The 14,667-nt window shown below is 62.0% G+C and overlaps 1 protein-coding gene across 1 annotated transcript; it reads left to right on the top strand.

Annotated features, from left to right (window-relative positions):
• The first annotated feature begins 8,951 nt into the window (after positions 1–8,951).
• On the top strand, positions 8,952–13,381 carry LOC140903669 (antimicrobial peptide NK-lysin). Its single transcript, XM_073325329.2, has 6 exons — positions 8,952–9,015; positions 9,607–9,737; positions 10,194–10,286; positions 10,608–10,785; positions 12,279–12,359; positions 13,249–13,381. The coding sequence occupies exons 1-5, from the start codon at positions 8,970–8,972 to the stop codon at positions 12,344–12,346; spliced, it is 516 nt and encodes a 171-aa protein (XP_073181430.1). The 5' UTR covers positions 8,952–8,969; the 3' UTR covers positions 12,347–12,359; positions 13,249–13,381.
• The last annotated feature ends 1,286 nt before the right edge of the window (positions 13,382–14,667 follow it).

The following is a 14,667-nucleotide window of genomic DNA, read 5'->3' as shown; positions in this document are numbered from 1 at the left end:
CTGCAGCCAGGAGGAAGGGGGCTCAGCCCGTCTCTGCAGAGCACCCTGTCCCCCCACAGCTCTGTGCACCCACTTCCTACAACCTCTCTCCGGGCTCCAGCCCCAGCCCCCTTGCACCCCTCCCCATGGGAAGCGCTGGCCCAGTGCCTGTCGCTCTCTAGCGGCCGGCCCCTGTCACTACACCAGCCGGCTGCTTGCTGCGCCCGGAGGGAGTTGCACCCTTAGCTCAGGGGTGAGCGACTGGGCGCTGAGTGCCCCGGGTTCGATCCCTGCGGGGGGATGCAGGGTCCGTGGTCATGGCTGTGAGCGGCCGGGGGACTGGGCCCTGGCTGGGTGGCAATGGCTGAGATAACACCCATGTTCTCTGTGGTCTCCAGGGTGGCAGGTTCCTGGCCTGCAGCGGGCCCCGGCTGCAGATAGCCTGGTGGATGCCTCGGGACCGTGACGCCCTCTGCCAGGTGAGGGCAGAGCTGAGGGGATGGGTGGGCCACAGATGGGGGGCAGAGAGTGACACTGACTAGGTGAAAATTGGGGCGGGGGAAGGGCAGGTGGTGGGGGACTGATGCCAGGGTGATGGGCGTGACGGACAGATCCCTGGGGGGGCCCATTCAGCACTGTGGGGGGTAGAGTCACAAGCTCCATGGGGTTCTAGGCTCGATCTTCCCTGACCAAGGGCTGGGCGCTGAGCAAAGCGTGGGGCCCTGGGCCGCTGCCCTGAGCTGGGAAGCCGGGCCGATCTGGGCCCAAGTTTGGGAGTTTCTGTGCCCCCTGGACAGGGACCAGTCCAGGCAGTGGCAGGGCAAAGCCTCCCCATCCTGCCATGGCTGCAGAGTCCAGCCCCAGGGCCCAGCCCCAGACCAGACGCCTTGTCCGGGGGCAGTGTGGAGCTGGGGCCCCTCCTGCCCCTAGTGCTGGCTGGTCCTCCCCTGCCCCCAGAAGGCCGAGGCCTGCCTGGCCCCACAACCTGCCCCCGTGTCTGGGGGCGTAGCCAGGGACCAGCCTCCTGGTGCCCCGTGAGTGCCAGCTGGGGCCATGCCATGGGGCAGCTGAGCCAGCTCATGGGGGCGCAGGGCTGGGCACTCCCAGCCCAGTGGCTTTGTCCCCAGTGGGGCGTGAGGACCACCGCTCCTCCGCTCTGCCCAGGGAGCCCCGGAGGATGGTGCAGTACCCCAGGGGTGGAGCACACGTAGCCGTGGGGGTTTGACCCGAGGCCCCACAGATCAGCTGGGCTGCTTGGAGAGGGGTGTCCCCTAAGTGCCCCTCTGCCGGTCCGGCCTGGGTCAGGCTCCCCGATTCCCTGCACTGAGTCTGTCTGTCTGTCCCTCACTGGCCTCTCTCTCCTCCTCAGATGGCGCCTGAGCTCTGGGGGCCAGGGCAGAGCGGAGCCCCCGCGGCGCCCGTAGCCCCGGCCAGGAGGGGCTGCCCCCCGCTGTGACGCCCGGCCGGGAACCTGCCTTTGCCGCCCGGCCTTTCAATAAAGCTTCTGCCTGCATGCAAATCGGCTCCCCTTCGTGCCAGGCACCCCCAGCCTGCGGGTACAGGTCTCGCCACTCAGCTGCCAGGCAACTAACTGGGAGCGGCTCCCCCATCCCCGGCATGGCCTGGGGCCATTGGCTGCCAGGAACCGGCCCCCGAGGGCCCTTGTGCTGCAGGGAGAGGCCAATGTCCACAGCCGAAGCAGCTGAGCCCCTCGGGGGCAATGTCAATACGCCCCGGGTGGGGCAGGCGGGGGCCTGGGCCCCCATCACGGGGCGGGTGGTGGCAGCAGGAGCCTAAGACTCCGTCGCACCAGCCTGCCCTCCCCACCAGCCTGGGGACACGTGCCCTGGGCCAGGCCCCGACTGCCTGGGGCACGGTCCTGCCCGGGGGTGCGTCGGGGCAATCGAGGGGCCTGGCAGCCAGGGCCCGGGGGGCAGGGTAGAATGGGGCCATGGGGCTGGGGCAGGCTGCATGCTTCACCCTTCAATTAGCCCTTCTTGCTGCCTGGTGCCCCCTCTGGGGCAGCCTAGGGATTAGTTGGTCCCCAGCCACCTTAACCCGTTCAGGGGCAGGTGTGGGGTGAACACAGAGTCGATCCCTCACCATCGCAGGGGCCCCTTGTCTCTCCTGCTCTCCACCTGTGCCCCCCCGCCCCACTTTGGTCTCCTGCAGCTGAAACGCTTTGGGCCAAAATGGGCTCAGCAGTGGGGCTGGGGGAGCGGCTCTGGCGTGCGCGGGGGCTCGGACCAGCCAGCCATAAACCCTACGCAACTGCAGATCCCTGAGTATTCCCCCAGGCACTGGGGCTAGGTTCAGCCAAGCTGGCCCCTGCTCTCCAGGGAGGGCAGGTGGCATTTCCAACAAGGGGGTGACTTTTGCGGGGGCCCAGGAGCCCTGCCCTCGGGCTGCTGCGGCAGGGGCCCCGGCCAACGCAGCCCGTACTTTGGGCTCCAGCGACCCCATGGGGGCCCCTATGGGATGGGAGCGTCTGTCTCCACAGCCCCCCCCAGTGGACTGGGGCTTTGCTGCCATCGCTGAGACCATGGGCTGTGTGCAGGGGGGCGGCACCTTCGTCTGGATTTCCCCACCCAGCCCAATGCTGCAGCCAGGCCATAGGGAGCAGCTCCTGCTCCCCAGTGGGCATCTGGCCAGCCCTTTGCCCCGGTGACACTGCTCCAAAGGAAGACCACAGCCTCTGTCCCAGAGCCCTTACCTCTCCCCCACAGTTCCACCCAGCTTCCGCTCGCCCTCTTTGGCCTGGGTTGCCCCCATAACACCCTCCCCTGCCCCACCAGGAGCTAAGCTCGCTCCCCCCACGCCGCCCGGGGCTCCCTACCCAGCCTTCAGCTGTAACACCCAGGGCAGTAGCAGACTCATCAGCCTCTTTGCATGGTGCAGCCAGCAGAGGGGGCTGGCAAGCTGCCTGGGTGAGCCAGGGTGACACGCCTGGCCTGCAGCCTTACCCCCACGCTGGGTTTGATGCCTGCGGATACTGTCATCCCAGGGCAGGGGCCAGGCTGGGCACCAGGGGAGGCCAAGTCTGCAGTGCAAGCCCTCTGCCTTCCCAGGCCTGTCAGGCCAGCCCCCCAGCCGGTGGAAATGCCCTTTGCCAGACAGAGCACCGGGACCCCTGGGAGGCCGGCTCCCAACAGTCGCGGCCAGGCGAGTGAAGCTCAAAGAAGGAGGTTCCCCTGGATTTGCCCATGAGCTCCCAGACCCACAGTGCTCTGCAAGTGGCCCAGGCAGTGAGGGGGGGGCCCAGGCAGTGAGGGGGGGACCCAGAGCTGGCAGCACACCCAAGTGGTTGGTCTCCTCTCCCCCCACAAGGCTCCGTGGCCAGCCACAGGCATCTTCTGCGGGAAGCAGAGCTCTGCCCAGAGGAAACGCAGTGCAGATGTTATAAGAAGCGCACAAGACCTTTTTCAGGGGAAAAGGCAATACGCCGCATAAAGCACAGAAGTGAGGAACGGTGCTGAACTGGCCAGCGCAGCCCTACTGGTGAGCCCCGTGATACCCTGGCACCCCAATATTCACCTCTGTGAATGTTTTGGACAAATATGCCTTGTAAGTAGGCCCCTACCAAATTCACAGCCACGAAAAATGCCTCCTGCAGCATGAAATCCGGTCTCCCCCTGTGAAATCTGGCCTTCTGTGCGCTTTTACCCTGTGCTATACAGATTTCACAGGGGAGACCGGTGCTTCTCAGATTGGGGGTTCTGACCCAAAAGGGAGTTGCAGGGGGGTCACACTGTTTTTTAGGGGGGTCGTGATATTGCCACCCTTACTTCTGTGCTGCCTTCAGAGCTGGGTGGCTGGAGAGCAGCGGCTGGTGGCCGGGTGCCCAGCTGAAAGGCAGCGCCCTGCCCCCAGCGGCACAGAATTCAGGGTGACAATCCCAGACCAGGCCACCCTTCCACCTGCCCTGCTGCTGGCGGGGCTCTGCCTTCAGAGCTGGGCTCCCAGCCAGCAGCCGCCGCTCCCCACTGCCCAGCTCTGAAGGCAGAGCCCCCACCAGCAGCGGCGCAGAAGGAAGGGTAACAGGACCGCCCCCCCACACACACAATAACCTTGCAGACCTCCCCCTTCCCACCACCACCGCTCCTTTTTGGGTCAGGACCCCTCCAATTACAGCACTGTGACATTTCAGATTTAAATAGCTGAAATCATGAAATGTATTATTTTTAAAATCCTATGACTGTGAAATTGATCAAAATGAGGGAGAATTTGGTAGGGCCCTACTTGTGAGGTATCATTCTAAAAGTCTTGATCTGCTCGACATTAATATCTTGTTGGATTGCGTGTGCTATGGTCATGTGTGAAGTTATGAAGTTGGGCTGTGTACGTGTTGTGTTGTGAGGTTGAAAACACCCACAAGCAGCCTTTCAGATACAACAGTCAAAAGGGCAAACAATGCTAATGGCTCACTGAGAAAATGCACACAGGCACCAGGATTACCCCAGGAACTGTGTGCAAGAGAAACCTCTCAGAGATAGCTCTACACAATGGGAACTGCTTGACCCAGGTCACAGAGGAAGAGCTTTCAAGCAAGAGGGAAGAAGATATAAAAGGGGGAAATGACATCATGGGCGGGTACTCACTCTCCCTACAACACACCTGGAAACCCCTGAGGAATAAACACTGAACAGGGAGAAGTGATGGTCCCAGGCTAAGGGATTTCTACCCTGTGTATGAAAACCTGGGAAACCCACATTGCAAAGCCAAGGCAGCTTGTGCCTTAAGAATCTGCCAGCCTGTTTATCACTCAGGGTAAGAATTTGCTAATTCATCTCCTACCTATCTAGTGTGTTAAAATCTATCATTTTGTAGTTCACAAACTCATTTTATGTTTTAATCTAAACCAGTGTACGTTTGCCTAAGGTGCCTGGGGAAAATCTCAGCTCGGTTACCACAAGTGTGCATGGTCCTCTTCACACTGAGGGAGAGGCGGACCAGGTATTAAACCCACATACTGGCCAGATTGGACCAGGGCAGGATGGTACTGCTCTGGGGTCCCAAGCTGGGAGGCTGGCTGTTAGAGAGCCTGCATGTAACTGCAGCTGGGTGTGTCCCTACCTGTGTGAATGCTGGTGAAAGTGCAGGCTGGAGGGCTTTGCAGCTTGTCACAGCAGCACAGGGTGAGAGGGAGCCCAGGCTGGTGGGTCAGAGGGTTCAGTTCCAGGTGGCACGCAGGGGAAACCCATCACAGCCCCTCCCCGCCATCTCTCACCCACAGCTCCACTCAGTTTCCGGATTTGACTGATCTGTCGCTCCGCTCCATGATCACACAGAATAGTATTTATAAGGGCTAAAAACTCTCATGCTTCAGGGCAAGAGCTACCACTAATGGCTGGAGTCAGGAAGGAAAACTGCCCATAGCTTCCAAGGCCAGAAGGGACCGATGTAACCGTCTAGTCTGACCTTCTGTATATCAGCCCACCCCCCACACATGCTCCCCCATGGGAGTGCCTGACCTGGGCTGCTGAATCCCTGCCCAGCGTGAGAACTGTGACAGTGGGGCTGCAGAGCTGTTATGCAGAGAAAACTACATAGGATCGTTTCAGGGGTCAAGACAAGACGTCACGTTTATTATGCCACAATTTGATTTATGGCCAATAACTAATATCTAATACCTATGTGTATATACACACACACACACACACCCCAGATGTTCTGCAGCCGCTGTATAGTTACGAGTCCTGAATGTAGCTTGAGTTTGTGGCTTGGGTTCGTAGCTTGTGGTGGCTACCTGGCCAGGAAAGCTGGGCACAAGGAAGGGCTGGGTCTCTGTGGGGCGTGCACCGATGCCCTTCCATGTTGGCAGCAGAATGTTACCCTCCAAAGTCTTCCATCTCATCCATCCTTTTTGTAGGCTTCAATTTGAATCCAGAGTCTATAGGTCTTGCTGTGTCACGCTGCCTCTGGGGTCGGTGTGACTGATCACCCGTCAATTGCAGACATGAATCATAGAATCATAGAATCATAGAATATCAGGGTTGGAAGGGACCCCTGAAGGTCATCTAGTCCAACCCCCTGCTCGAACCAGGACCAATTCCCAGTTAAATCATCCCAGCCAGGGCTTTGTCAAGCCTGACCTTAAAAACCTCTAAGGAAGGAGATTCCACCACCTCCCTAGGTAACGCATTCCAGTCTTTCACCACCCTCTTAGTGAAAAAGTTTTTCCTAATATCCAATCTAAACCTCCCCCACTGCAACTTGAGACCATTACTCCTCGTTCTGTCATCTGCTACCATTGAGAACAGTCTAGAGCCATCCTCTTTGGAACCCCCTTTCAGGTAGTTGAAAGCAGCTATCAAATCCCCCCTCATTCTTCTCTTCTGCAGGCTAAACAATCCCAGCTCCCTCAGCCTCTCCTCATAAGTCATGTGTTCTAGACCCCTAATCATTTTTGTTGCCCTTCGCTGGACTCTCTCCAATTTATCCACATCCTTCTTGTAGTGTGGGGCCCAAAACTGGACACCATACTCCAGATGAGGCCTCACCAATGTCGAATAGAGGGGAACGATCACGTCCCTCGATCTGCTCGCTATGCCCCTACTTATACAACCCAAAATGCCATTGGCCTTCTTGGCAACAAGGGCACACTGCTGACTCATATCCAGCTTCTCGTCCACTGTCACCCCTAGGTCCTTTTCCGCAGAACTGCTGCCTAGCCATTCGGTTCCTAGTCTGTAGCGGTGCATTGGATTCTTCCATCCTAAGTGCAGGACCCTGCACTTATCCTTATTGAACCTCATCAGATTTCTTCTGGCCCAATCCTCCAATTTGTCTAGGTCCTTCTGTATCCTATCCCTCCCCTCCAGCGTATCTACCACTCCTCCCAGTTTAGTATCATCCGCAAATTTGCTGAGAGTGCAATCCACACCATCCTCCAGATCATTTATGAAGATATTGAACAAAACCGGCCCCAGGACCGACCCTTGGGATACTCCACTTGATACCGGCTGCCAACTAGACATGGAGCCATTGATCACTACCCGTTGAGCCCGACAATCTAGCCAGCTTTCTACCCACCTTATAGTACATTCATCCAGCGCATACTTCCTTAACTTGCTGACAAGAATACTGTGGGAGACCGTGTCAAAAGCTTTGCTAAAGTCAAGAAACAATACATCCACTGCTTTCCCTTCATCCACAGAACCAGTAATCTCATCATAAAAGGCGATTAGATTAGTCAGGCATGACCTTCCCTTGGTGAATCCATGCTGGCTGTTCCTGATCACCTTCCTCTCATGCAAGTGCTTCAGGATTGATTCTTTGAGGACCTGCTCCATGATTTTTCCAGGGACTGAGGTGAGGCTGACTGGCCTGTAGTTCCCTGGATCCTCCTTCTTCCCTTTTTTAAAGATGGGCACTACATTAGCCTTTTTCCAGTCATCCGGGACTTCCCCCGTTCGCCACGAGTTTTCAAAGATAATGGCCAATGGCTCTGCAACCACAGCCGCCAATTCCTTCAGCACTCTCGGATGCAACTCGTCCGGCCCCATGGACTTGTGCACGTCCAGCTTTGATGACTTTCAGCTTTGATGTTTTTTCAGTTGTACTTTTGTCCTTTTCTTTTGAGGGTGGTCTCTTCTTGCTTTGTCAGGGCTGTTGTCTGTATCTTCAGCCGTTGGCATTTACACTTATTTCATCAGGACAGGCTGGGGCTGGAGGTTGAGTCCATCATCCATCCATACCTCATTCCCACATCTAAACTACACTAATCAGATTACAGCCGGGTTTTGCAAAATGAAGGGTGCAGCAGGGTTTACAAAATGGAGTGAGCATTTTAAAATGGAGTTTGGGACAAGTTAAAATGGAGTTTGAGTTACACCATGGACAAGTGTAAGGAACGACAAACAGGGAGCAGAAGTTCCAATGTTGAAGCCGTGCAGGTTTCAGCGATTCAAGCAGCAATTGGATTGAAAGTGAAACTCAATTAGCCAGCCCTTCCAACCCTGAGAGTCCACGATTCTACGATTCTCTCTCTCCCTTGTGGGTGTTTTTCGGTTTCCTCATTCACTCTGCAGCAACGCTCCTCTTACCTAAGCTTAAAGATCGCTTCATTGCCCCAAAGTCCTGTGGGGTTTGCTCTTCAAGTGGGTTATGACCAAAACAATTGGAAGGTGAAAGTGGGGATAGGGACGTGCTGAACCTGGGACATAGGAGGGTGGCAGCTTGGGAGTGCTGATTAACCCGGTGTGGGTGTTTGTGTGTTCGTCTGGTTCTGGGGCTGGAGGAACCCAGCCCTGGGGAACTAGGTCCTGCAGGACAGCTCCCTTGGGGGGCACTTGCAGCAGGGAGAAGTAGAGCTCCATGTGAGAACACAAGTGACACAAGCAGGCCATGGATAGACATACAGACCCCCCACCCCCCAGAAGAGTAACCCTAATCAATGAGTGGGGGCAGAGATCAGCCGCAGCGCAGGGTGCCCCGGCCACGCCCCAGTCCCTGCCCTGTGCTGGCGGCTGGGAGCAGGGCAGGCACAGAGCCCTGCCCAGCAACGGGGGCAGCATGGGGCAGGGGATCCTCTGGGAACCTCCCTCCCCTCCATGCTCTAGGGCTCCTAACACCCCTGCAGCAGGACCCTCGAGGCCGATACACCCCCCGACCCTAGAGATCCTGCCTCATGTACCCTGGCCCCCCCAGCCAGTAGCAGGACAGGGGGCAGGTCCAAGGAGGACACGGGGGGCCTTGCAGAGTGAGGGGCAGGGACCCCACCAGCAGAGGAGCCCTGAGCTGCTGCTGCAGCCTGGGCCACTTGTGGACACTGAGGTTTCCTGGGGGGCAGGAGGTGTTTGGCGCTCACGTAAGCTGCTATTCCTGTCCCTGCTATAGAGACCACACCTGCCCCCCCCCGCACCAGGATGGGGGGGCTCCCCACAGCACCTGGTATTGGCTCCTGGGGCCCAGGAACGGGGCGTGGCCGCCCCCCTCAGGGGATATAGGGCCAGGGAGCGAAGAGACGAGGCGACTACCTGGGAGGCCAGATGACCGCAGTCCTTCTGTTCGTCTCCCTGCTTGCAGGGGCAGCTGGTAGGAGCTGGGGGGGGGGCCTTTGAGCCCCCCAGCAACACAGGGAAAGCAATGCCTAAGGGATGGGAGATGAACCCAGGTGTCCAGAGAGGGGGCCCAGGACAGCAGGAGGCCCGAGTACCCCTGCCTGAGATGGGGCAGAGGGGTGAGGACAGCCTGTTAGCTCCGAGCACCTCGGCCGGGTCCCCACCCCACCCCCTTGTCCACTAGCTCCTGTCAGCACCCCCACTGCTTTGATCATCCCGGTCCCCATCACCTGCTCCCGCCACTCCCCTCTATTGTCCCTCCACTCTGGGCTCCTCGCCCCCCCCATTCACTCCATGCTCCCCCTTCCCCCCCCCTTGTGTCTCTTTTCCCTATTTCCAGCTCCCCTCGTGAAAAGAGTTGGGGAGCTGCAGGTCCGGAATGAGGGGCACCAACAGACCTGTGAGGGGAGCCCAGGGCTGGGCTAGCAGGGGGCTGCGGGTCGGGAATTAGGGGCACCAACAGACCTGTGAGGGGAGCCCAGGGCTGGGCTAGCAGGGGGCTGCGGGTCAGGGCATCAGCAGAGCTGGGGAGGCCCTTCATTCTACCAATTCTCTCCACTTCCAGCCCTGGCCCTGCCAGGGGAACCCCCCGAGTGCCTGCAAGGCCCTGAGTTTTGGTGCCAGGACATGGCCACAGCAGCCCAGTGCAGCCAGCTGCAGTTTTGCCTGGAGTACGACTGGGACGAGCTGCCCGAGGTGAGCGAGCTTTTGCCTCTGGGGGCTTCAGTGCCTCCCGGCTGGCATCGGGGGCTTATTCCCATCCCTCCCAGACCCCAGCGCAGGCTCCTGCCCTTAGGGGGCCCACGGTACGCCCCTGGGGGGCCCTGATTCACCCCCGCCAGCTCCAGAGCCCAAACCTGTCACTGGGACCCGCCTTCACTGGGCACTGAGGGGCCATGCCCACTCCTGTGTCAATCACAGGCAGGGGGTCCCAATGGCGGGAGGCCGGGTGGCGTCCCACACAACCATCCCTGGCTTGGGGCCTGTAGAGCCCCCGAGAGCAGCCTGCTCAGTCCAAACAGTTCGGACCCGGTGCGCTTCCCTCCCCCACTCCCCCCGTCGCCCCCCGCTGCCCCAGGACCCCATGCACCCAGAACGGGCGGCCCCTGCGGATGGGTTGGGACGTGACCCGGCTGCTGTGTCCCGGCTCAGGGCGCTGACGAGCGGCAACCCCTGGTGAAGTGCTGGGTGTGCGGAAAGGTCATCGGCAAGCTGAAGAGCATGGTATCCAACACGCACAACAAGGTAAGGACCCCCTGCTGGGCAGCGAGTGTGCAAGAGGGCATAAAGTGCACGGGCCAAGGAGGGGAGCCTAAGAGTGAGCGTGCTAGGGTGGGCACGTGCCAGGCGGCATGGGAGGGTGGTTGAACACGGGCAAGGGAGAGGGCATGGGCAAAGGCGAGGGTGGGTGGGTATGTCTGAAGGAGTGTGCGAGGGTGGGTGGAAGCGTGTGAGGATGGGTGGGTATGTCTGAGGGAGTGTGCAAGGGCGGGTGGGAGTGTGAGAGGGTGGGTGTGCACCAGGCCCCAGCCAGTGCCTGCCCAGCGCTCCCCTGCCATCCCGCAGAGCAGCGTGGGAACGGCCATAAAGAAGATCTGCTCCACCTTCGTCCTCGGCTGGGCAGGCAAGTGCCACCGGGTGGTGGATCGGTACGTGCAGCCCATCGAGGACGGGCTGGCCCAGGACCTGGAGCCCCGCGACATCTGCGTCTCCATCGGCATGTGTGAGAGCCCGGGCCACCCAGGTGAGGGGGAGGGGCCGCCCCGAGCCCACCGCGCCCGGCTGAGCAGACCCCTGGGGAGCTGGGGCCGGCGCGCTGGGGGCTGGGCACCAGGCTGGCTCTGTGGGGCCCCTGGCTCTTGGAGGGCAGAGCTCGGGGCTCCCCCGCAGCCTCCCGCCCCCTCCCACCAGGGATCAGGTCTGGGGGAACCAAAGTCAGGGCGTTTGCCAGGGTCCCACCTCCCCCAGCTTGGCCCATGGGTGCCCCCTGCTCCCACCTGGGCTGGGAACCCAGCGGGGGAGGGGAGTACTACTCCTGTCAATGGAGGGGGAGGGGGCTTGCTCCTGGGCACGGGAGCTGTGGGGTCACCCAGCCCCAGCCCTGCGGCCGGGCTGCTGCCCTCTGGTGCCCCCAGCTGGCCATGGGTCCCTGCTGCCCAGCGCCCCCCACCCCCGAAGCTGCTCCTCCATCCTGTCTCCCTAACCCCTGCCTGAGCGCCTGGGACCCACGGCGGGCGAGAGCCCTGCCTAAGGGGACACTGAGGCACAGGGCCAGGCCTGAAGGCCCCAGAGAGCCCGCTGGTTTTGGACTTGCTCTGGCTCACCCAGGGAGTTTGTGGCAGAGGCGTGAATTGAACCTAGGCATCCGGGCACCGGCCCCCACCCCGGCGCTGGTACCTCACGGTGCCCGAGAGGTGAAAGGCCAGTGCCCCGAGCCATCACCCCCCAGGGCCCCCTTCCCACAGCTGCCTGACTCCCCCCACCCCCCGTTCTTCCCCCGGACTTTCCCAAGCCCCACTTTGCGCCGCGAAGGGCCCTCGTCTGTGCCCACAAAGCATCTCCGACCCCGCGAGGGCACTTGAGACCAGGGAGCGCTCAGGGCTGGGCAGCCTGCCCGTATCAAAGGAGCCGCTCCGGAGAAAAGCGATTTCACAAGAGTGGCAGCTGCGGAAGTGGGCGCGGTGCCCCCCTCCGCAGGAATGTGCTGCCCACCCCGCCCCCACTGGGATCGGGGGCCGGGGAGGTAAAGGGGCTCCGCTCAGCCACCCCATGGGCTGATTTCCAGGGCTCTGGCACAGACCACGCTGGATTCCCAGCCCTCCCGTGTGGGGCGTGCGGGGCCAGGGCTTGGCTCTGCCAGCTGCAGCCAGGAGGAAGGGGGCTCAGCCCGTCTCTGCAGAGCACCCTGTCCCCCCACAGCTCTGTGCACCCACTTCCTACAACCTCTCTCCGGGCCCCAGCCCCAGCCCCCTCGCACCCCTCCCCATGGGAAGCGCTGGCCCAGTGCCTGTCGCTCTCTAGCGGCCGGCCCCTGTCACTACACCAGCCGGCTGCTTGCTGCGCCCGGAGGGAGTTGCACCCTTAGCTCAGGGGTGAGCGACTGGGCGCTGAGTGCCCCGGGTTCGATCCCTGCGGGGGGATGCAGGGTCCGTGGTCATGGCTGTGAGCGGCCGGGGGACTGGGCCCTGGCTGGGTGGCAATGGCTGAGATAACACCCATGTTCTCCGTGGTCTCCAGGGTGGCAGGTTCCTGGCCTGCAGCGGGCCCCGGCTGCAGAGAGCCTGGTGGATGCCTCGGGACCGTGACGCCCTCTGCCAGGTGAGGGCAGAGCTGAGGGGATGGGTGGGCCACAGATGGGGGGCAGAGAGTGACACTGACTAGGTGAAAATGGGGGCGGGGGAAGGGCAGGTGGTGGGGGACTGATGCCAGGGTGATGGGCGTGACGGACAGATCCCTGGGGGGGCCCATTCAGCACTGTGGGGGGTAGAGTCACAAGCTCCATGGGGTTCTAGGCTCGATCTTCCCTGACCAAGGGCTGGGCGCTGAGCAAAGCGTGGGGCCCTGGGCCGCTGCCCTGAGCTGGGAAGCCGGGCCGATCTGGGCCCAAGTTTGGGAGTTTCTGTGCCCCCTGGACAGGGACCAGTCCAGGCAGTGGCAGGGCAAAGCCTCCCCATCCTGCCATGGCTGCAGAGTCCAGCCCCAGGGCCCAGCCCCAGACCAGACGCCTTGTCCGGGGGCAGTGTGGAGCTGGGGCCCCTCCTGCCCCTAGTGCTGGCTGGTCCTCCCCTGCCCCCAGAAGGCCGAGCCTGCCTGGCCCCACAACCCGCCCCCGTGTCTGGGGGCGTAGCCAGGGACCAGCCTCCTGGTGCCCCGTGAGTGCCAGCTGGGGCCATGCCATGGGGCAGCTGAGCCAGCTCATGGGGGCGCAGGGCTGGGCACTCCCAGCCCAGTGGCTTTGTCCCCAGTGGGGCGTGAGGACGACCGCTCCTCCGCTCTGCCCAGGGAGCCCCGGAGGATGGTGCAGTACCCCAGGGGTGGAGCACACGTAGCCGTGGGGGTTTGACCCGAGGCCCCACAGATCAGCTGGGCTGCTTGGACAGGGGTGTCCCCTAAGTGCCCCTCTGCCAGTCCGGCCTGGGTCAGGCTCCCCGATTCCCTGCACTGAGTCTGTCTGTCTGTCCCTCACTGGCCTCTCTCTCCTCCTCAGATGGCGCCTGAGCTCTGGGGGCCAGGGCAGAGCGGAGCCCCCGCAGCGCCCGTAGCCCCGGCCAGGAGGGGCTGCCCCCCGCTGTGACGCCCGGCCGGGAACCTGCCTTTGCCGCCCAGCCTTTCAATAAAGCTTCTGCCTGCATGCAAATCGGCTCCCCTTCGTGCCAGGCACCCCCAGCCTGCGGGTGCAGGTCTCGCCACTCAGCTGCCAGGCAACTAACTGGGGGGGGCCCTACACACAGCCTAGCTCTACTCCTCCCCCTCCCCCTGGGGGCTGCCCCCTTCCCCCTGTTCCCAGGGGGCTATCGCCACTGCCCCTGCCATGCACTACGCCCGCCCCAGGCCCCCCACCACAGCCCTATGCCAGCTCAGACTCCCCGCTGCCCTGGGGTCTCCGATCCAGCCCGGCTGAGCAATGGGGTGCCCTGACTCCTGCCAGCGGGTCGCCCCTGGGGCCGGAGCTGGGTCTCAAGGCGATTCTGTATGTGGGGGGCTGGGCACAGACAGACCCTCACTCCCAATCTGTGCTGCCCGCTGTCACCCGGCGGGGGCCCCCCCAGGATCGGGAGCGGCTCCCCCACCCCCGGCGTGGTCTGGGGCCATTGGCTGCCGGGAACCGGCCCCTGAGGGCCCTTGTGCCGCAGGGAGAGGCCAACGCCCGCAGCCGAAACAGCTGAGTCCCTCGGGGGCAATGTCAATACACCCCGGGTGGGGCAGGCGGGGGCCTGGGCCCCCATCACGGGGCGGGTGGCGGCAGCAGGAGCCCAGGACTCCATGGCGCCAGCCTGCCCTCCCCACAGGTCTGGGGGCACATGCCCTGGGCCAGGCACCAACCGCCTGGGACACAGTCCTGCCCGGGGGTGCGTCGGGGCAATCGAGGGGCCTGGCAGCCAGGGCCCGGGGGGGAAGGTAGAATGGGGCCGTGGGGCTGGGGCAGGCTGCATACGGAGCTGGTGGGGATTCGCACCTGCCAAACAGTGACCTCATTTCACTCCCCGCCCCTGCAAACAGCCCCCAATCCTCAGCAAAGGGGCAAACATGCGACTCCCCTGGCCCAGCCTGGTGGTGAATGGGCCACTCCCAGGCTGTTTGCTCAGCTGGGCCAGCCTCCAAGTGGTGTGGGGCTGGATCCTGATCTAGGGCTGGGGGTCTGGCCCTGCTCGGTCTAACCCCCACTCCCGGTCCAAAACGCCCCAACCTCCCTGGGGTCTTGTGCAGCCCGGGGCTCTGACACAGGGAGCCCCATGCCAAGTGCCCCCCATGTGCCCTCGGACAGGCACAAGGCGCGGGGGCTGGGTCACACACCCCACATTTGGGGGGATTCCAGGCCTGAGCTCAGCCACAGACTGAGCCCTGAGCATTTTGGCCAGGTCACATGGGGGTCAAGCCCCCATCGGCTCACCGCAGACAGAAAGCT

The sequence above is a fragment of the Lepidochelys kempii genome, chromosome 26, assembly GCF_965140285.1.
Source record: "Lepidochelys kempii isolate rLepKem1 chromosome 26, rLepKem1.hap1, whole genome shotgun sequence".
NCBI classification, from domain to species: Eukaryota; Metazoa; Chordata; order Testudines; family Cheloniidae; genus Lepidochelys; species Lepidochelys kempii.
Note: the sequence above shows the minus strand (reverse complement) of the source record. Positions and strands in the feature narration are given on the sequence as shown.